The sequence below is a fragment of the Pistacia vera genome, unplaced genomic scaffold, assembly GCF_008641045.1.
Source record: "Pistacia vera cultivar Batoury unplaced genomic scaffold, PisVer_v2 Contig123, whole genome shotgun sequence".
In the NCBI taxonomy this organism is placed as follows: Eukaryota; Viridiplantae; Streptophyta; class Magnoliopsida; order Sapindales; family Anacardiaceae; genus Pistacia; species Pistacia vera.
This window is the reverse complement of record NW_022195282.1, coordinates 211,943-233,197: the sequence shown is the minus strand read 5'-3', so window position 1 is coordinate 233,197 and position 21,255 is coordinate 211,943. Positions and strand designations below refer to the sequence as shown.

Sequence of the window (21,255 nt, the reverse complement as noted above, 5' to 3'; positions counted from 1 at the left end):
GGTGTTTGACATTCTAAATTTTTAAGATTAAAAGTATTCGTCATTTTGGATGGTTATGGTCTATATCAACAAAAAGAGTATTATTCGTCCTGTTTCTGTTGCCATAATTAAGTTTATTATAATACACTAGCTACCAACCATAGCCAATCAACAAAAAGAGTTATTTATATAATACACGATGCTACCACCTAGCCGAAGGGATTTATGCTAATTAATAATTTATAAAGTACTGTTTTTGTATTCCAGCGTTGCCAGAGCCTCAGACTAGTTGTACGGACATTCTCGAGAAGATTTAGATTATGGTTATAGTTGATAGAAGCGATGCAAGTGGGTTTACAGCACAAAGGGTCACAATCAAGCAATCATAGGGAAGCATTTTTCTTATCCAAACAAATATCTGGAAGAACTTCTTCTTTTTTCCTATCTATTGTTTTATATTATTTTTGGATTAAACAATGTAATCCACCACTCTCACCAACAGTTATAATAAGGCTTGTTGAAATCTCGAACCACCATAGCCATACAGAGTTTTCCTACACTAATCTTGCTCACCTGCTTCCTCTGATACAACCTTTTTTCTTCTTCAGTTTTTCACAAATTTGACTTCCTTTGCTGCTGTCTTCTGCTTTTTATTAAACCTGAGCTGCATTGCTGAGCAAAATCTTTGCTAAATCAACAAAGATTATCAACCAACATGGACACTGTAAGAGATTTAGCATCAAAGAAGGCTGCGTGATTTCACAAGAGCTCATGTTGCATGTGCCACAGCATCAAGACACTGTTTTATGAACTTGGTGCAAGCCCTGCCTTCATGAGCTTGACCTGATGCAAATGGGAGAGAAATTGAGCGGGCTCTAAGGCCCAAGGATATGGGTCAGTCCCCCTGTGTTTAGGAGGAAGATATTGTATTCAGCTAAAGATGTCATTCCCTTCACGTTGATGGATCTCTGAAGCAGATGCTCATCGATGCAAAAGCCATCTGGTTCTAGCTACCTACTTACTACAATAACACAGTCCTTGTACTACGTTTGTACTACGTTTGTAGTAATATGAATATAGTTTCAATACCATGTCGAAAGAATGTAATTATGAACTTTTGACAACATTGTATGGCAGAATATCATATTACTCAGTGAAATAGCTAAAAGTTTTGTAATTACGCACAGATTTTGATTTTCATAATTGCTTTCATTCCAAGGCAAAGAAGACACATCACAAAACATATAAGCATCATTTTATCTCTCTTAAACTATCAAGGATCTTTCTATCAGAATTCAAGATAAGCAAGCCATCATCAACCTGAAATCCATATCAAACTTGCATGATCAGACAATTCCTATTTGAGAATATTTAATGAAATGATTCCTATGCACCACTATGAGAATAAATTTACCAAAATGCATCCATAATATTTTAAATAAAAAAAAAATAGTAATCAGAAATGTTCTCATGGATAACTTTTCCAATATGAAAGTAATTAATCCCTGTATCATGAAGTGACAATTGCATTATCAGAGGGAGGAAGTGTCCCTGTCACCATCAAGGTGATAAAGAAGTTCCGATATGTATTTTCTTTTATGGCTTTAATTAAGAACGCCATTTGATGATTTGTTACTTTCGGGTTTGTCTTCTGAAAGATACCTTCTCACCAGGTAATTACCGAGAGACATCGCAATCACTTCCTAAGTGAGGGACAAAAAGGAGTGCGAAAATTTTCTGTCTCTCTAGTATTCCTCCATTTCCCAAAGCCAAAACTTTCCCATATAAATTTCCTGGATTTAGGTAGTTACTAACTATGTGCTTATCCATATAGAATATGCTTGCGCATATTTAGCTATATCTCGGTGGATATTAACGATTTATGAAATAGTTGAATAATAATGCTGAGTGCGTGTGCAGAGCTACATATCTCAAAGAATATTATTGTTCTATGCAGTTCCGAGACTATGATTGGCTCGGCCCTGAAAAGAGATTTCTTTGATGAGGAGAGTTGCATATTACTGTATTGCACACTCTATATTCGTCCATACATATGAAACATATATTACAGAAGAGCAATGAAGTAATTAATAAGGTTGATGTGGTCATGTGCGAGGAGGAATCGTTGAAGTGGTGGCGCAACACTCACGACCCCGAAAGCCATCTCATTCCAACCTTTCCGCATAAGGATTCAAAAGGTTATTGTGAGAATCTGGTAATAATTGACTACACCTAGAATTTTTACTTTTGTTGCATCATGATGGGAGGCATACTTGTGTTCCAAAAAATCGGCAAAGTTTGAACAAATGGTCAATAAGCTTTATACGTCATATTAAAAAGCTTAATGTATTGTCCATCAAAGTGTCCGCATATCAGATGGCTACGGGTTTAGACTCTAATAAAATGAAATATATTTTAGCAGAAAATGCTATATGCAAGTTGTTCATTTCAAAACACAGTAGTCTCCATCCCGGTAAAGCAGCTTTATTTTTTGGGCATCTAAGTAAAGCAGATCCTCTTTGAATGTTCTTGTTGAAACAAAGAGTCTACTTTGCTGTCCCTATAAATAGGCCAGCATTATAACTAAGCTCAACAAACCTTAGCTTTAAACCCTTTTCTCTTTTCCTACTTTTTCCTTCTCCTACTTCCATCCTACCTACCAATAGACCAAATCAGCGGTGCAATCTAAAGTAACCCCTTGTGTTACTTATACTTTAAGAAGAATTTTTTTTTTTTTAAGCAATTAGAAGACATTCTTCATCATGGCAAAGAACAAGGTTGGCGTCGGAGAGGGAGTATAATTTCAGCAAGAGCTCATGTTGCCTTGTTATGCAGTCAACATTTTATTTCAGGAACTTGGAGTGACCAGTGGTTATGAGATTGACCAGGATCCTGAAGCAGGAATGAGAAAGCCCTGATGAGGTTGGGGTTTAACGCGCCTGTACCAGCTGTGTTCATTGCTGGAAGCTGGTAGGATCCACCAACGAAGTCATGTCTCTCCATCAAGTGGCAGTCTGATTCCACTCTCAACCTTATCAGCTGGTCTTAAATCAAATACTTCAATATCACATTGACGAATAAATTTGGTTGTGTAGTCTATGCTTTGTTATGTCTCAAGTACTTCATATATTGCTTTGATACTATAGCATGTAATTGTATTGTGTATTTGTGTTACCCTTCTAATGAGTTTAGCTTATATATTTTATGTTGTCAACTTTTCATACAATTTAAATGATGGATAAATCATTTTGAACATCCATTATTTTTCTACTTCAATTATCAAAATCCCTAGTACTAACAGAAAAGGAGAAAGTAATTAAATAATATTTTAAATCGTTCCTACCATGATTCGTCGGCAGCTAGCCCTGTATGATTCTATAGTTCTGGTTTGCCAACCTGCTTGGAAATTTTAATTGGATCACTAGGAAAAATCTCTCTATGATCATCTTATAAAGTCGCAGACTAGGAACCAATGAAGAGGTGTGGATTGTGTATGGAAAAAAGAGAGAATAGTATTAATTAAGAACTTCCAGAACATAAAAAAGTTGTTATGGAGGGACCTATCTGAAAAAAAAAGGTATTCCACACTACCAGAGAGAACTTTAAGGACCTCACTCTTGAAATCTAACTGCATTCTTCCATATGCAAAGGTTGAATTGAAAATTCTTAGCTTTTCTAGTATGTGCTACCACCGATTCTTCTACTTTATCTGGGATAAAGAAAGGTATTAAATTCTTCGCCTTTTCTCGTGGTGAAATTCAAGTGGGTAGTAGTTAGAATCAGTGGGCGAATTAAAGTTTGTTCAAGCTTCACAGCACAATGAACTTGAAACCAAGGTCTCATGTCAAGTAAGAGAGCCACAGGTTATCTTTGTAGAGCTGACCAGAATCTTTCTTAAAAAAATTGCAGTTCGACAACCTTGTGAATTATTAACACTAGAGAGTTTATGATTAAGAAGAAAAACTAGAGTTTTTTGACTTAAAACTTTCCTTTTTTTTTTTTTTTTGCTAGTTATTTTAAAGGTGTCATCTGAACCAAATAATATGATCCTCAGTTGCGATTTACATTACTGAAACGAATCAGCATAAAAATATCTGTGTTAAGCACAAGTTTTGAGGCCTCAATTGATATGAGGATATGATAGCTTTAGTCCTACCGGCCTCAAGTGATTAAAGGAAGATCGATGATGTATCTTTCATATTGAACCGACAGAATTGGCCTCAAACGTCTGAGATACTACTTGCTTTCATCAATATCCATGGGCAGATTCCTTGATGATATATGACAAAGATATAAATGTTGTTGATAAAGGTGAAAGGCACAAATTTTGAAGGTGGAGAGATGACTCAGGGAATATCACAACACGCAAACCTATCTTCTTCTCATAAATCAAGCCTGCCCAGTTAAATATTACCTTCTAATCATTCCAACCTCTTCTGCAGCCTGAATTGTACAAGAGATTGCAATAAATCAATTTGTATTTAGCAATGATGAACTTATTACAAAATCTAGTCTCATTAGAATGTATAAGCAAAAGTAAAAGTGAAATTGATATTGACATTGATATTGAAAATTTGGAACTTCTGTATGCTCTCCCACCTATACGTGTGGCAGTGTGCCACCTGAGGTGCCACTGTCTAGGCCTGCAATCGAACCGAACATGAACGAACAAGCCCGTTTGAAAATCGTTCGATAAGTATGTTCGATTGTTCATGTTCGTGCGAACACAGAATATGTGTTCGTGTTCATTCGATTAACAAAAAGCCCGTTCGTGTTCGTTCGTAATCCGTTCGTGTTCATTCGACTAACTTGTTCGACTAACTCGTTCAACTAACTCATAAATATCTGTTCGAATAACTCGTTCGATAATTTGTAAATACCTGTTCGAATAACTCGTTCGAATACATGTTCGAATAAAAAATATACAACAACTTTTCAATTCATGCTCTAAAAAACAAATATGCAACAATTTATAATTCATAACCATTTAATTCAACATTTGAAAATAAATCAACTCTCTATCTATATTTATATTTTAAATAAATCAATAAAAACTCAATAAATTAAAATAAATAACCATCATAAATAATAAAACTTCAAAATAAATTAAACAGAACAATAAATCGTTCAAAACAAATTTAGTTCCATATCAAACATGACACAAACAAAAGGAATTTGCATTTTGCATAGACATTACAGCACAACCAAAAGGATTCCAAGGAAGTGAACATGCCACTATATAGTATGTACAAAATTATTATCATATATATATTAATCATAAAAATAATATGTTTAATATGTTATGAAATAACAAAATGATAGATATTATATTTATTATCATTACATAAATTATCGTAAATGTTTTAAATGTTTATATATATTTTGTATCAACACCCATAAATTCATAGTGAAATGAGAGTCTATTATAATATATAATCAATATATGTGTGTGATTAATTTGTTATATATAAGTGTTAATTTGTTATATATAATGTGTAATTGGTATATACAAAATTATTATCATACATATATTAATCATAGGTTAAATATGTTATGAAATTACCAAAATTATAGGTTATCATATATTTATTTACATAAGTTATCATAAAATTTTAAATGTTTACATATATATTTGTATCAACACTCATAAATTTATAGTGGAATGAAAGTCTATTGTAATATATGATCAATACATATGTGTGATTAATTTGTATATATATGTGTTAAATATGTTATGAATTATCAAAATTATAGGTTTTATAATTTATTATTTTAAATAAATTACATAATATTGGAAATGTTTCATATATATTTTATATACACGCCCATAAATTTATAGTGGAATGAAAGTCTATTATAATATATGATCAATACAATGTGTGATTAATTTGTTAATTATGTATATATATATATATATATATTATATAATTATATATATATATAATATTATATATATTATATTACTGTCTACATGTATATTTTATTCACACCTATAAATTCATAGTGGTATGAGGGTTTATTGTAATATATGATCAATACAAATGTATGATATTAGGTTTAATAAGCTATTATATTATTAAATTTGTTATGCTATACATCACTTGATTATACAATATGTATGTTATCAATTTATCATACTATATTTATTATTATTAATTAAAATTCTATCTTATAATATTTAATTATTGATTACATTTAAAAAAATATGAAGCTATTATGTTATTGGATTTACTATATTATATATCACTTGATTATATAATCTATTATGTTATTAAATTTGTCATGCTATGTATCATAATAATTTATTACTTTTTAATTAAAATGTCATATACTTATATATTTAATTATTAATGACATTTGGAAGAAAAAAAATACAAACATATTATATATATAAGAAAAATAAAAGTATCATAATATTTTATTATTGATTACCATTAAAAAAAATTCATCCAAACTAAATCAAACATAATATAAAAATGAAAAAAAAAATTTTAATTATAATAATGCATAACATGTTTTTCAAACATAAACGAATGAACAATCGAACGAGTGTTCGCGAACGGATGGATCAATCGAACATATAGTGTTCGCGAACATAATCGAACGAACAACCCCTGTTCGAACTCGATCGAACATATTATTGAATGAATATCGAAATATTTACGAACATTATCGAACAGTAATCGAACGAACAACAAACATTCGTGAATTGTTCGGTTCGTTTGTAGCCCTACCACTGTCTGGCTCTGGTGGGTTATATCATGCATGTCAAGTCACCATTTTCTTCACTATATTCTTTCTTTGCTTTGCAGAAATAGCAAATTGGTATCTGGACCAAATATACAATAATATTATTCGACAATGACACGAACACCCAACCCAACTTTGTTGCCATCTTCACCTCTCTCTGCAACTATCTCTCCATCTCTATTTTCTTCTTTGGTGCCAAATATGATTGCTTCGTATCTCGTCAAACACGTCAAGTATCAATTGTGATTTGTATGTATAAAACTTTGGTGTATTTATCAAACTATAATATTTACATTTTTAATAATGTTTAATTACTAATAAATAACCAAGTGTTAGTAAATTTTTAAAATTTGGGTGAAGTTGAACTTATCTCAAGAATGAATCTGAGTTCGAATATCTCATCGGATGTTAATAAGGTAGTCACGATCAATAGTTTTAAGGTTTAAACTAGTCCAGACACTCCTACTTATACAAAATAAAATAAAGAATCTAATTTTATAAAATATGATTTTTTTTAACGAAAAAGACAAAAATTTGTATCCATAAAAAAGTGTGATATGGACAGAATACATTTTTCTTTGAGTAATACTATACTTACAACAAATTTTTACAAAAATTTTTATATAAAGTGATGTGATAAAAAATGAATAAAAGAGTAAATTTAATAAGTTTAATTTTTTATTTTACTCTTTTATTTATTTTTTATCACTTAATTTTATATGAAAATCTTTATAAATATAGTATTATTGTTTTTTTTTTTACCCTCCCTGTTTTTAGGACTAATAGTAACGGCTTTTTTATTCTTCTATACAATTTCAGTAATGGACCCAAGTCACCCAACGGCATCATAAAGTCGGTTTCTACACCAAAGTCACGCCGTTGGATCTCCAACTACCTGCTAGGCTACTACGCGATATGACGGGTCTCCGTTTCGTTTCCCCACCCACAAGTTGCCAGGCGCCTATATGGGGGTAATTTAGTCATTCTGTAAAATAAGCAACCAACCACAACTTGACGTGGCTCGTTATAATCTGTGTACTCTCTAGTCTCACGCTTTGGCGAGCTTACACAATTCGACTCCCTAACTATAAATAAATTCAACATCTTATCATGCAGACAGATACCAGATTTTCACGGAAAAAATAGAAAAAGGAAAGATCGTGTAAAGAAATTTAACTAACAGAACAAGTAACAGAGCACCGTCACTGTAGCTCCAGACTGTGAACCCTAATTCAATCTATGGCTTCTTGATTAGGTATTATTTCCAATTTTCAACTGTTTTACCTTCTCTTTTATTGATTTTCTTGATTTTGGATGTCTGGTTGAGATTGGATTTCTAGAATTTGGTTTTTGTTGAAATTTCATAATTAGGTTTTGTCGGTGTTGAAGACAGTCTGTTTTTGTTGCAGGAATTGAGTGAGCGGAGAGTGATTGGATCATATGAAGTGCTTGTTGGATTGGTTTGGCTATGTACTTTTCTTGCATGTTTTCACTCCAAACAAACTTTTTATCAAATTCACAGAGGTTGGTTTAAACGAATTTTGATCAAATTCATGTTTCTTTTCTATACGCTTTGACTTTAGTTGTTGTTTACTTATTTCCCGATTTACAGTCAAAATCTTGGAGAAGGGACGAACTGTTTGCTTGGCAATTTAGGTCATGCTAGAAATGAAATTTAATTTTTCAATTGTAGGCTGTTAAGAAGTGATGGATAGAGAAACATGATAAGAAGATTATATTTGAAAATATTAATTGAAGAAAGAAAAGTAAGTTGTATCTTTTATTAAAAAAAAAAATGTGGAAAGAATTATAGAACTTTTCGTTATTCTGTTGTTTAGCTCTATTTTCTGGAAAGCTAAACAGATAAGTGTTGCATGAATCTTGGCTTTAAGTTGTGTATGTGAATTCTTGTGACTGAATTCTGTGGCTGGGACTGGGTCTGGATCTGTAGATTTTGTATTTCATTGGATTTTGCAAGCTGGGAAAACGAGAAAGGCACTATGGCTGAAGGAGAACAACGTGTTGAGCTTAAATTCCGCATTTATGATGGAACAGATATCGGCCATAGTACTTATGCACCATCTACCTCTGTTGCAACTCTCAAGCAAAGGCTAGTTGCTGAGTGGCCTCAAGGTTATTACTCTCATTTGCTGTTTACTCATGAACTGGTTATTTTGTTGATTAAATGAGAGTGTTCAGACTCAGTGAACTGGCTTTATTGCATTTGTCTCGATTACTGTTTGACCTGAACATGATTTGAGAATGTCTAGGCCTGCAATCGAACCGAAAAAGAACGAACAAGCCCGTTTGAAAATCGTTCGATAAGTATGTTCGATGTTCATGTTCGTGCGAACACAGAATATGTGTTCGTGTTCATCGATTAACAAAAAGCCGTTGTGTGTTCGTTCGGATCCGTTCGTGTTCATTCGACAACTTGTTCGACTAACTCGTTCAACTAACTCATAAATATCTGTTCGAATAATCGTTCGATAATTTGTAATACATGTTCGAATAACTCGTTCGAATACATGTCGAATAAAAAAATACAAACAACTTTTCAATTCATGCTCTAAAAACAAATATGCAACAATTTATAATTCATAACCATTTAACAACATTTGAAAATAATCAACTCCTATCTATTTATATTTTAAATAAATCAATAAAAAACTCAATAAATTAAAATAAATAACCATCATAAATAATAAAACTTCAAAATAAATTAAACAGAACAATAAATCGTTCAAAAAAAATTTAGTTCATATCAAACATGACACAAACAAAAGGAATTTGCATTTTGCATAGACTTACAGCACAACCAAAGGATTCCAAGGAGTGAACATGCCACTATATAGTATGTACAAAATTATTATCATATATATATTAATCCTAAATTAAATATGTTTATATGTTATGAAATTAACAAAATGATAGATTATCATATATTTATTATCATTACATAAATTACGTAAATGTTTTAAATGTTATATAATATTTTGTATCAACACCCATAAATTCATAGTGAAATGAGAGTCTATTATAATATATAATCAATATATGTGTGTGATTAATTTGTTATATATAATGTGTTAATTTGTTATATATAATGTGAGATTGTGTATACAAATTATTATCATACATAATTAATCATAGGTTAAATATGTTATGAAATTACCAAAATATAGGTTATCATATATTTTTATCATACATAAGTTTCATAAATATTTTAAATGTTTACATATATTTTGTATCAACAATCATAAATTTATAGTGGAATGAAAGTCTATTGTAATAAGATCAATACATATGTGTGATTAATTTGTTATATATATGTGTTAAATATGTTATGAAATTATCAAAATTATAGGTTATCATATATTTATTATTATTACATAAATTATCATATATTGTAAATGTTTACATATATATTTATATCAACGCCCATAAATTATAGTGGAATGAAAGTCTATTATATATATGATCAATACATATGTGTGATTAATTGTTATATATAGATATAAGAATATATATATATTATATATATATATATATATAATATTTATTATATATTATCATTACGTTCACATGATATTTTATATCAACACCTATAAATTCATAGTGGTATGAGGGTTTATTGTAATATTGATCAATACAAATGTATGATTAATTTAGGTTAATTAAGCTATTATATTATTAAATTTGTTATGCTACATCACTTGATTATACAATATGTTATGTTTATCAATTTATCATACTTATTTATTATTATTAATTAAAATTCTATCTTATAATATTTAATATTGATTACTTTAAAAAAATATGAAGCTATATGTTATTGGATTACTATATTATATCACTTGATTATATAATCTATTATGTTATTAAATTGTCATGCTATGTATCTAATAATTATTACTTTTTAATTAAAATGTCATATACTTATATATTTAATTATTAATGACATTTGGAAGAAAAAAAATACAAACATATTATATAATAAGAAAAATAAAAGTATCATATATTATTATTGATTACCATTAAAAAAATTCATCCAAACTAAATCCAAAAATATAAAAATGAAAAAAAATTTTAATTATAATAAGCATAACATGTTTAGCAATGATAAACTTATTACAAAATCTAGTCTCATTAGAATGCATAAGCAAAAGTAAAAAGTGAAATTGATATTGATATTGAAAATTTGGAACTTCTGTATGCTCTCCCACCTATACGTGTGGCAGTGTGCCACCTGAGGTGCCGCTGTCTGCCTCTGGTGGGTTATATCATGCATGTCAAGTCACCATTTTCTTCACTATATTCTTTCTTTGCTTTACAGAAATAGCAAATTGGTATCTGGACCAAATATACAATAAATATTATTCGACAATGACACGAACACCCAACCCAACTTTGTTGCCATCTTCGCCTCTGTCTGCAACTATCTCTCCCTCTCTATTTTCTTCTTTGGTGCCAAATATGACTGCTTCGTATCTCGTCAAACACGTCAAGTATTATTTACATTTTTAATAATGTTTAATCACTAATAAATAACCAAGTGTTAATAAATTTTTAAAATTTGGGTGAAGTTGAACTTATTTTAAAAATGAATATAAGTTCGAATCTCCCTTCAGATATTAATAAAATAGTCACTGTAACTCTTATTCGATCGATAGTTTTAAGGTTACGAGAAATTAATTGAAATATGTGTAAATAAAGAATCTAATTTTACAAAATATGAATTTTTTTTTTTAACGAAAAAGACTAAATTTGTACCCATAAGAAAGTGTGACGTGGACAGAAGCCATTTTTCTCTACCCTCCCTTTTTTGGGGGTATTAACAACTAATAGTAACGGCTTTTTTATTCTTCTATACAATTTCTGTAGTGGACCAAAGTCACCCAACGGCCTCATAAAGTCGGTTTCTACACCATAGTCACGCCGTAGGATCTCCATGTACCTACTAGGCTACTACGCGATATGATGGGGCTCCGTTTCGTTTCCCCACCCACAAGTTGCCAGGCGCCTATAAGGTGGTAATTTAGTCATTCTGTAAAATAAGCAACCAACCACAACTTGACGTGGCTCGTTATAATCTGTGTACTCTCTAGCCTCACGCTTTGGCGAGGCTACACAATCCGACTCCCTAACTATAAATAAATTCCACATCTTATCATGCAGACGGATACCAGATTTTCACGGAAAAAATAGAAAAAGGAAAGATCGTGAAAAGAAATTTAACTAACAGAACAAGTAACAGAGCACCGACACTGTAGCTCAAGACTGTGAACCCTAATTCAATCTATGGCTTCTTGATTAGGTATTATTTCCAATTTTCAACTGTTTTACCTTCTCTTTTATTGATTTTCTTGATTTTGGATGTCTGGTTGAGATTGGATTTCTGGAATTTGGTTTTTGTTGAAATTTCATAATTAGGTTTTTTTGGTGTTGAAGACAGTCTGTTTTTGTTGCAGGAATTGAGTGAGCGGAGAGTGATTGGATCATATGAAGTGTTTGTTGGATTGGTTTGGCTATGTACTTTTCTTGCATGTTTTCACTCCAAACAAACTTTTTATCAAATTCACAGAGGTTGGTTTAAACGAATTTTGATCAAATTCATGTTTCTTTTCTATACGCTTTGACTTTAGTTGTTGTTTACTTATTTCCCGATTTACAGTCAAAATCTTGGAGAAGGGACGAACTGTTTGCTTGGCAATTTAGGTCATGCTAGAAATGAAATTTAATTTTTCAATTGTAGGCTGTTAAGAAGTGATGGATAGAGAAACATGATAAGAAGATTATATTTGAAAATATTAATTGAAGAAAGAAAAGTAAGTTGTATCTTTTATTAAAAAAAAAAATGTGGAAAGAATTATAGAACTTTTCGTTATTCTGTTGTTTAGCTCTATTTTCTGGAAAGCTAAACAGATAAGTGTTGCATGAATCTTGGCTTTAAGTTGTGTATGTGAATTCTTGTGACTGAATTCTGTGGCTGGGACTGGGTCTGGATCTGTAGATTTTGTATTTCATTGGATTTTGCAAGCTGGGAAAACGAGAAAGGCACTATGGCTGAAGGAGAACAACGTGTTGAGCTTAAATTCCGCATTTATGATGGAACAGATATCGGCCATAGTACTTATGCACCATCTACCTCTGTTGCAACTCTCAAGCAAAGGCTAGTTGCTGAGTGGCCTCAAGGTTATTACTCTCATTTGCTGTTTACTCATGAACTGGTTATTTTGTTGATTAAATGAGAGTGTTCAGACTCAGTGAACTGGCTTTATTGCATTTGTCTCGATTACTGTTTGACCTGAACATGATTTGAGAATGATTGTACTATGTCTATGTGCTATGTTCTTTCTTTGGATTCCTTGTCTTATTTTATCTATAAAGAAAGTGTTGTGAGCAAAGCTCTTAGCACACATAATAACCCAATAACAGAAATAAATAATGTTGAACCAAGGTTCTTTGGGTTCCTGTTTCAGTTTGTTTTAATACTCATTAACGCAATTTCAGCTTATGGCCAACAAATATCAAAATTATCAGAATAACCCTGATTAATAAAAGAAAATCATGCCGCACAATCACTAAATCAACATATAAACTTGACTTAACGTCAATCACAAAACCTATTGAAGATCTCGATAAAAAACTCCATTAGTCTGATAAGGTTTATGCATTAGAATCAGCCTTAACACACTTTTTATAAACCTTGCCATCCTATCGTGGATTTATTATTTTATTAGACTTGAAATCGTTGAAACGCTGCCATCTTGTGTCTGTTTGTCTTCTTGCTTTCATTCTTGTATGCCCTTCACCTATGATCCTTATTATTAGATCAAAAGTTTATCTTGTATGACGTTTTGGAATGAAAATTTTATTTTCAATTTATAAGATATATGTACGCATGCACTATAATAGAAGCAGAAACGAGTGAGGAGAAAGTGTTTTGGCTGCTTGCCTTTTTATTCAACATCACAGGTATATATACAAGTCCAGGTAACAGATATGATACCAGAAGTTCAAAATACAAACACAAATTCACAATAAAGATCACACAATTCAAAAGACAAATTCAAACTTAAATAAGGATTAACAGATGAAATTATTGACTACTTCTTCTCTAATATGAAGCTGACATGGCATTTCCACAATTAAATAATAATTTTATGGTTGTTGCTGGCTATGTACATGTGTGTGAATGCAAAATTACAGGATTTAGGTTTTCATATTTTTTCTGGTGGTATTTCTCCATCCAAGTTTTTTATGGGATCTTTGCATATTCAGATAAAACGATCACACCCAAGTCAGTAAATGATGTAAAACTTATACATGCTGGTAAAGTTTTGGAGAATAACAAGACATTGGCTGATTCAAGAGTTACCATGGGCGACCTTCCTAATGGTGTCATTACCATGCACGTCGTCATACAGCCTCCTTTAGCTAAAAAGAAGAGAGGTTTGTTTAGTTTCTCATCCCTTATATCTGATAAGCAGAATCTATTTTGGAATTTATTCAGCTTCTGGGTTGTCCATCATGCACATGAAAGGATATAGTCTGTATAAGATTGTCTTGTCTCCCATTAAGTTTTGCCCAGTTTAATCTATGTGCAATTCCTTTTGCATTTAAATTTCTTTTGGACTGGTCTTTAGGTTATTTAAGAATCCTTGTGAGATATATGCAAATGTGTAAAATGGATGTGGACTAATGTTTCTCTTTGTTGTATTCTGTATGCTTGTTTGTTGTTGGCTTGCTTTATTTTATGGAAAAAAAATAACATGGATTCTTTCCTGATTCCATGAACCTGGTTTCAGGAGTTCTTATTTTTCATTAAGATCGCCTACAATCAGCCACTAGATACCTGGATGTCATCCTTGTTATATTACAGTATCCCAAAATTGATGTTTGCTTCCTGTTCACCAAAGGTAAAGCTATCTCTTTGTAGAGTGAAAAACTGATTAAAAGGACTGAATTGTTAGTTTAACTGAGAAGATTACAAATTCTTTAGCATTGAGTTAGTGGTTCCTGGCACTTCGTAGAACAGTTTAAGATTTTAGGTTCAATCTCTTTGACAAGTATTTCCAAATTATAAATCCAAGAGCTCCATATGACAATGAATATAGCTAGCATTTTGTGTAGGAAACAAATCCTGTTCTTCAGTTGAGTGATCAAATATCAAGTTGTCAAGAGTCCTGACTCAATTTGAATTTTAGTAGTTGTTTAAATTACTTAAGCTGGTTCCTTTTTATGCCTTTAGAGAACCAGTGTAATTGTTGTTGGCAATAATGGTGATGACCTTATTTCTGATAATTCGGCACGTATTAGTATTATCTAGTCATGATTTTGCGTGATATTGATATGCATGCTCCAATTGATTGGACTAAGATTCTTACATCTACCATCAGATGAATTGACATTCCTCCTTATGGTGAAATGCAGACAAGAACCATGAAGAGATGCAGAAGCAGAATTCGTGCTCATGTACTATCCTTTGAGTTGGGAAGAATGCTTTGTGGCCTAACGAGATGGAATGAGCATTTAACATTGTATACTTTTGCTATGTTCAAATTGCCATATACGTGTATGCAAGCTTGAGTGTGATTTGTATTTGTTTTACTTCACTTCATGATAAGTCTGTTCTACATTTTAATTGCCCAAACATGTATGTAGGCTGCCTCTGTTATAGTGATTGTTTTAAGTGTTGTTCATGTTACCATCATTCTTGGATAAACAAAATCAGCATGCCTTTACCGTTCAGGTGAATGCAGATTCGGATGTATCCACATCCCATGCTTCTTCCTTGTGCTTTATATGAGTAATGCTACAGTCACCGAAGTAGTGCACCGAATTCATGCACCGAATGACGTGACAAAATCCTAACCGTTGATTAATTTTTAACTTAATATTAATCGACGGTTAGGATTTTGTCATGTCATTCGGTGCATAAATTCGGTGTATAACCTTCGATAGTTGTATCTTTTCCGGCTTTATATATACACATGCTTTGCTTGTTGATATATATGTAAAGCATGGAATTTTCAATTTTGTCCTTTTTTTTAGCGGATAATGGGAGTGATATTGTTTTATATATCACTTGAGATAAAAGCATGAAGTCTCAAGAGTGTATATGCATCTCGGGATTCCGGTACTCTTTTTTTTCTTGACCAATTGAGAGGAGTTGTTTTATNGGTTAGGATTTTGTCATGTCATTCGGTGCATAAATTCGGTGTATAACCTTCGATAGTTGTATCTTTTCCGGCTTTATATATACACATGCTTTGCTTGTTGATATATATGTAAAGCATGGAATTTTCAATTTTGTCCTTTTTTTTAGCGGATAATGGGAGTGATATTGTTTTAGATTTCCCTTGAGATAAAAGCATGAAGTCTCAGGAGTGTATATGCTTCTCGGGATTCCGGTACTCTCTTTTTCCTTGAACAATTGAGAGGAGTTGTTTTATCCCTATGCCCTTCCGGCGCATCATTGATTCTTTTGAGTTTTGATACATTTTATAAAGATTAAAAAATATATATATTTTAATAATTTTTTTATTCATAGGTAATCTTAATATGTCTTTACAGCACATACTAAAATAACTGTGGTCGAATTTTTTTCTGTTGATTAGGTGATTCTTTAGAGAAATCAGTTGGAAAGATGATTGGATTTTTTAAAACTTCTCCAAATACAAAGGAAAGGGTGTAAACTACATCAGATAACATCATCCAAAGTTGACTTGTAAATTGTAATTGCTTTATTAATTTAAGACTTCATTATCAGCGATTAGTGCTAACCATGCCAATCTGAAGAAAATATTTTTTCTTTTATATAATGATTTATTATTATGTATTTGTTAATGTAAGTCCCATAGCCAAAAGCGTTAGATGTTGAGAGTTGAGAGAAGTTGAATACTCAATAAATAAAGTAACTAAGTCTAATTTATCATAATGTTAAACGATGCGAAATGAAAATATCAAAATAATATTCAATAGATTATATTTTAATAAAGTTGAAAGGCTAGCTTCCTAAGTTGTAAGTTGTAACACTATAAAGACACGTGTAGGAAGCCAAGTGGGTTGGTGGTATTAATCCCACGTGATAAGTGATTTGCCTCTCTCCCGCTAATACTATAATATATTAGCTTACGAAGGACAAAACCCAAGGAGATTATCAATCTTTCGCCGCTTTGTCGTGTCCTCCCCTCTCTTCTCTCTGCTCCTCTCCGCCATTAACGTTACATTATTGATGGAAGAAGAACAGTCTGTGCATCCTCACACCGCAAAACATGATGTCGGAAAATTACAATACGGGTCAAGACTAATAAACCCTAACCTATGCCTCCTCCTATTTTATGTTTCAGAAAATTTTCTTCTTATTCTAGTTCATTGTGTTATAATTTTTTTCTTTTCCTTAGATGCGAGCACTATCGGAGACGATGCAAAATCCGTGCTCCTTGTTGCGATAAGATCTTTCCCTGTCGTCATTGCCATAAAGAGGCCGTGGTAACTCGCTCTCTCTCTATTTGTTTTTTTTTTTTTTACCTCTCAATTATTTTTCTTTTTTAATTGATGGATTTTTTTCTTTTTGGTATTTTATTCGATTGTGGGATTTCTTGTCTTTGATTTAGAACTCGCTAAGCGACCCCAAGGATCATCACGAGCTTGTCAGGCAAAATGTTAAGCAAGTATGTATGCCTGGTTTTAATTGTTCTATTTTATTCACATGTATGTGTGTGATAAATTGCTTATTTCCTATGTTTTTCAAATTGGTCTTCCAGGTTGTTTGTTCACTTTGCAATACCGAGCAGGAGGTGTTTTTTTGGGATCTACGTCTACCCCATAGTTGCTTACCCTTTTGTTCGTTTATCCAATATCTTAGGCAGGACTATGTCCTTTCCTTTCTTTCTCTTCTTCTGTTTGTAGGTTGCTCAAATTTGTGTCAACTGTGGGGTGAAAATGGGTGAATATTTTTGCAATATTTGCAAATTCTATGATGATGATGTAAGTTAAGTAGTTTCAAGTGCTTGGTCAGTTAAATGTTCTAGAATCAAACTTTTATATTTGGTCATTGTTGATTTATTTTCTTTATTTTCGTGGTTCTTTTTTTTTTTTTTTTTTTTTTTTTTTTTTTTTTTTTTTTTTTGGTTCACGTGCTTAGTTTTAATTTTGCAGATTTCAAAGGGACAGTTCCATTGTGATGATTGTGGGATTTGTAGGTTAGTTCACCAGTTATATTGTCACTAATTTCATATCCACGTCAATCTGTTTCTGCATTTTTGTCTTCATGCCTTCAACTAAGTGATGAATTGTCGTATGCTGTTTGTTATGGTTTCAGAGTTGGTGGCCGTGATGAATTCTTTCACTGTCAGAAGTGTGGTATGCCATCTTTTCACCTTCTTAGCACATTGATATATCACCATTCGGCACACATCTTTGGCCTGGCTTGGCCTTTTAGTTTGGTAGGAAAAAAAAAAAAAAAAAGTGTACTGAAACTTTGCCATGATTTTTCCCTTCTTTAACTGACATTGATTTCAGAGTATTTGTTCAGGCATGTAGGATATCAAGATTTCAATTTAAGACAGCTATTTATCATTGAAGCTAATAATTTCGTTTGACTCTTTCTTATACATGTTTTAGTAAAATAAGAAGAATAGGGGAGATCTAATAACTAGTGGATTTTTTATCCACTCTCTTTTTACTCATTAATATTATTCTCTTTTGTTCCAAGAAAAGCTTTTGTTTATTCTTCTTGAATATTCCTAGAAGCCTCAGGAATTCTTAGAAATCTGGAAATGCCTTGATAGAACTTTTATTATTGAATTTCTGGAAATACGCTAATAACAAATTTTTTTCGCTTTTTTACTAGTGGTTGTTTGCAAGGTTTTAGTATCCTGAACTGTGTATACACTAATAGTATAAAATAAAGCTATTATCAAGTCCACAGCCTGAACTGTTTGTATTTAGAAGTTTTAGCCGTGATGCTGCTTATCCTTTGATTGTTTATATACGTTGCGATTTTAGATGATAAATTAATTATATTTTCCTGTTTATCGTTTTGGTCTTCTAGGCAAGCATGCAAAACTGTTTTTTATGTCATTGTATCATTTTAAGAGTTAAGTGTGTGAGAGAGCGGTGGGTTGGTGTCTGTCCTTTTGTAGATTTCTTTCCCTTTCTAATGTATATTGTGAGAGCACAGGATCTTGCTATTCAGTCAGTGTGTGCAATGATCATGTGTGCGTGGAGAACTCCATGAAGAACTACTGCCCTGTTTGTTACGAGGTTTGTGGTTTGACTGTTGTCTGTCAGATTGATTGCTGTTGACGGAATTTTATCAGCCTAACAATACTGTTTTATGCTGACAGTATCTATTTGACTCGGTTAAAGACTCAACAGTTATGAAATGTGGGCACACAATGCATACAGATTGCTTTTTGGAAATGACTAAACAAAACCAGTAAACTTCAGATCAATTTTCAAATTCATTGGAAGAATCTAATTGTTCTGTGCTGTTTATAATATGGGTTTTTTTTTGGCCAGGTACCGTTGCCCTATTTGCTCCAAGACAGTGCTTAACATGTCTGACTATTGGCGGTTGTTAGATATGGAGGTATGGAATATTTTCCTTTTAGATTAATTTTTTACGAATTGGTCGACATAAATTAATTTGCTGACAACATAATAGGGAACTTCAAATTTTTGTGTCATGCCTTCTTGTTGGAATAATAAGCATTTACAAGTGCTATTGTACAAATTGTCTCGTGCCACTTGTATACAGCATGCATTATGATGGAAACTGTATTTCCTACTTAAAAACAGTGAGACTTTTCCCTCATCTCGAACAGCTTTGCTTGTAAACAGTGATGCATTTTCTTTATCAAGTTCAAGGGTTGTCTTATAATCCTCTTTCTCTCTCTATCAAAGTATGTCTTTCTTCAAGTTCTTGTGAAGGGTTAAGCATGAGTTGCAGTGGACTAAGCTTTAACTACTGAATTAAATTAGCTGTTAAAAGGTTATGTATTTATTTTTTTGAGCTTAAGTAAATGACTTTGTTTTCCTTAAAAAAAAAAAAAAAAAAAGGTAAAAGACTTTATTTGTTTAGTGCATCTTGAACAATATATTTTTGTGTGTTCAGTATCTCCATCCACGTTCCCTAATTTGTTTGACCGTAAAAAACTATTTAGTATGCTATGTGTGTAGTTGAGACAATATTGAAGAGTTGATTTTACTGGGTCTTACTGAGATATCTTAGTTTGCTTGGATGGATGATTGTCTCTTTACTACTTTTGTTTACTACAATATTGACTTTATGTAGTTTCTTTTTGACAGATGGAAGCTAATAAGATGCCTGAGGAGTATCAGTACGATGTAATAGCTTCATCCATGCTTTTCATTTTTTATTGTTTTGGCTTGCTACAAACATGCTGTGATCACCCGGCATTGTTTGTTTATTTATGTTTTTAGATTGTACCTGCAAGTGAATCGGTATTATATCAAACAGCTCAGAGGGTGGCTTGGGTGTTTTTCAGGTTTCAATCCTCTGCAATGACTGCAACCGTACCAGTAAAGCCCCCTTTCACATTTTAGGACACAAGTGTGTGCAGTGTAACTCATATAACACCCGGAGGATTTCAGAACCAGACCCTGAAAATGTTTAGTAATTTTTAAAGTCAGTCAATCAGTTCAATTGTGAGGAGTTTACATGTTTCTTTTCAAAGTTTCTAGTTAAGAAAGTGCACCTCTTGTGCAAGAAGTATATTGATTTTTTTTTTTTTTTTTTTTTTTTTTTTTATAGTTTGCATCCCCTGTCTAGGAAAAGGCCCACAAGAGCAGCAGAAAATATGCAGTTTAATTTAACGGACTTGGAGTCATCTCTTGATTGGAATTCACCAACTCTTAGGAAGATCTTGCAACATATGAAAGTATTTTAATTTTCTTATTCATTTTCATTATTGTCTATGACAAGTTTAATGTGTATTCTAACTAAAAGCTTAGATTGAGAGAATCCATGTTCATATGTAACTGGAGGATTTGGGTTCAACAAGAGAAATTTCTGGTATGTAAGATATACCAAATTTAAAAGTTCCATTATGCAATATACTAGGAAGAATTTGGTTTACAAAATTTGCGTCAACCATGGCTTGATTTCATGTAGTTAATTTTGTTTCGCATTCAAAGCTTTTGTTACCTTGTTAATTTGTTGAGTAATGTTGGTTTATCAGTGATTGTAGCATTTGTGATGGCAAAACTTGTATACCTTAGGAATATATTGGCGATTCTGTGTAATTATTTTTAGTGTGCTAAAGTAGAAGGCTGAGCGTGGCAGTTGAAAGTGCTTGACTTGCTCTGATGAATTTCCTGAAAGATTTAATTTGATGGATCTGTGTAACCGGCTGCTTGTCTTGTTTTACATAATTTGAGAGGGAATTTTAATAGAGAGGGAGGTTGATGCTAACGCAAACTTCTGGTGTTTGGTTGAGAAAATTTTCATACATTGCTTTACTACAAGGTTTAGACTTTGGAACTTTCATGAAA

At 32.0% G+C, this 21,255-nt stretch overlaps 2 protein-coding genes and 1 pseudogene across 5 annotated transcripts; all 3 read left to right on the top strand.

Moving 5' to 3' along the window:
* The first annotated feature begins 694 nt into the window (after positions 1-694).
* LOC116116406 lies at positions 695-3,074 on the top strand (annotated as a pseudogene).
* Positions 3,075-8,138: 5,064 nt separating this feature from the next.
* Positions 8,139-15,362, top strand: LOC116117185 (membrane-anchored ubiquitin-fold protein 3-like). 3 transcript variants are annotated; one of them, XR_004125925.1, is made up of 5 exons: positions 11,653-12,046; positions 12,201-12,315; positions 12,743-12,924; positions 13,942-14,651; positions 15,166-15,362. XR_004125925.1 is itself a non-coding variant. In XM_031403223.1 (5 exons), exons 2-5 carry the CDS (start codon positions 12,260-12,262, stop codon positions 15,219-15,221), a joined length of 465 nt encoding a protein of 154 aa, XP_031259083.1. In that variant the 5' UTR covers positions 11,784-12,046; positions 12,201-12,259; the 3' UTR covers positions 15,222-15,362. The 3 variants fall into 3 exon arrangements, 1 of the variants encoding a protein (XP_031259083.1); XM_031403223.1 differs by having other exon boundaries at positions 11,784-12,046; positions 14,014-14,184; XR_004125926.1 differs by lacking the exons at positions 11,653-12,046; positions 12,201-12,315; positions 12,743-12,924 and adding exons at positions 8,139-8,253; positions 8,681-8,862.
* Positions 15,363-16,867: 1,505 nt separating this feature from the next.
* LOC116116248 (E3 ubiquitin-protein ligase MIEL1-like) lies at positions 16,868-20,918 on the top strand. 2 transcript variants are annotated; one of them, XM_031402357.1, is made up of 11 exons: positions 16,868-17,226; positions 17,352-17,408; positions 17,502-17,534; positions 17,647-17,724; positions 17,896-17,939; positions 18,059-18,099; positions 18,920-19,002; positions 19,086-19,177; positions 19,261-19,330; positions 20,050-20,088; positions 20,185-20,918. In XM_031402357.1, the coding sequence occupies exons 1-11, from the start codon at positions 17,059-17,061 to the stop codon at positions 20,305-20,307; spliced, it is 828 nt and encodes a 275-aa protein (XP_031258217.1). In that variant the 5' UTR covers positions 16,868-17,058; the 3' UTR covers positions 20,308-20,918. The 2 variants fall into 2 exon arrangements, with proteins under 2 accessions (XP_031258217.1, XP_031258209.1); XM_031402349.1 differs by having other exon boundaries at positions 16,871-17,226; positions 20,250-20,904.
* Positions 20,919-21,255: the final 337 nt, after the last annotated feature.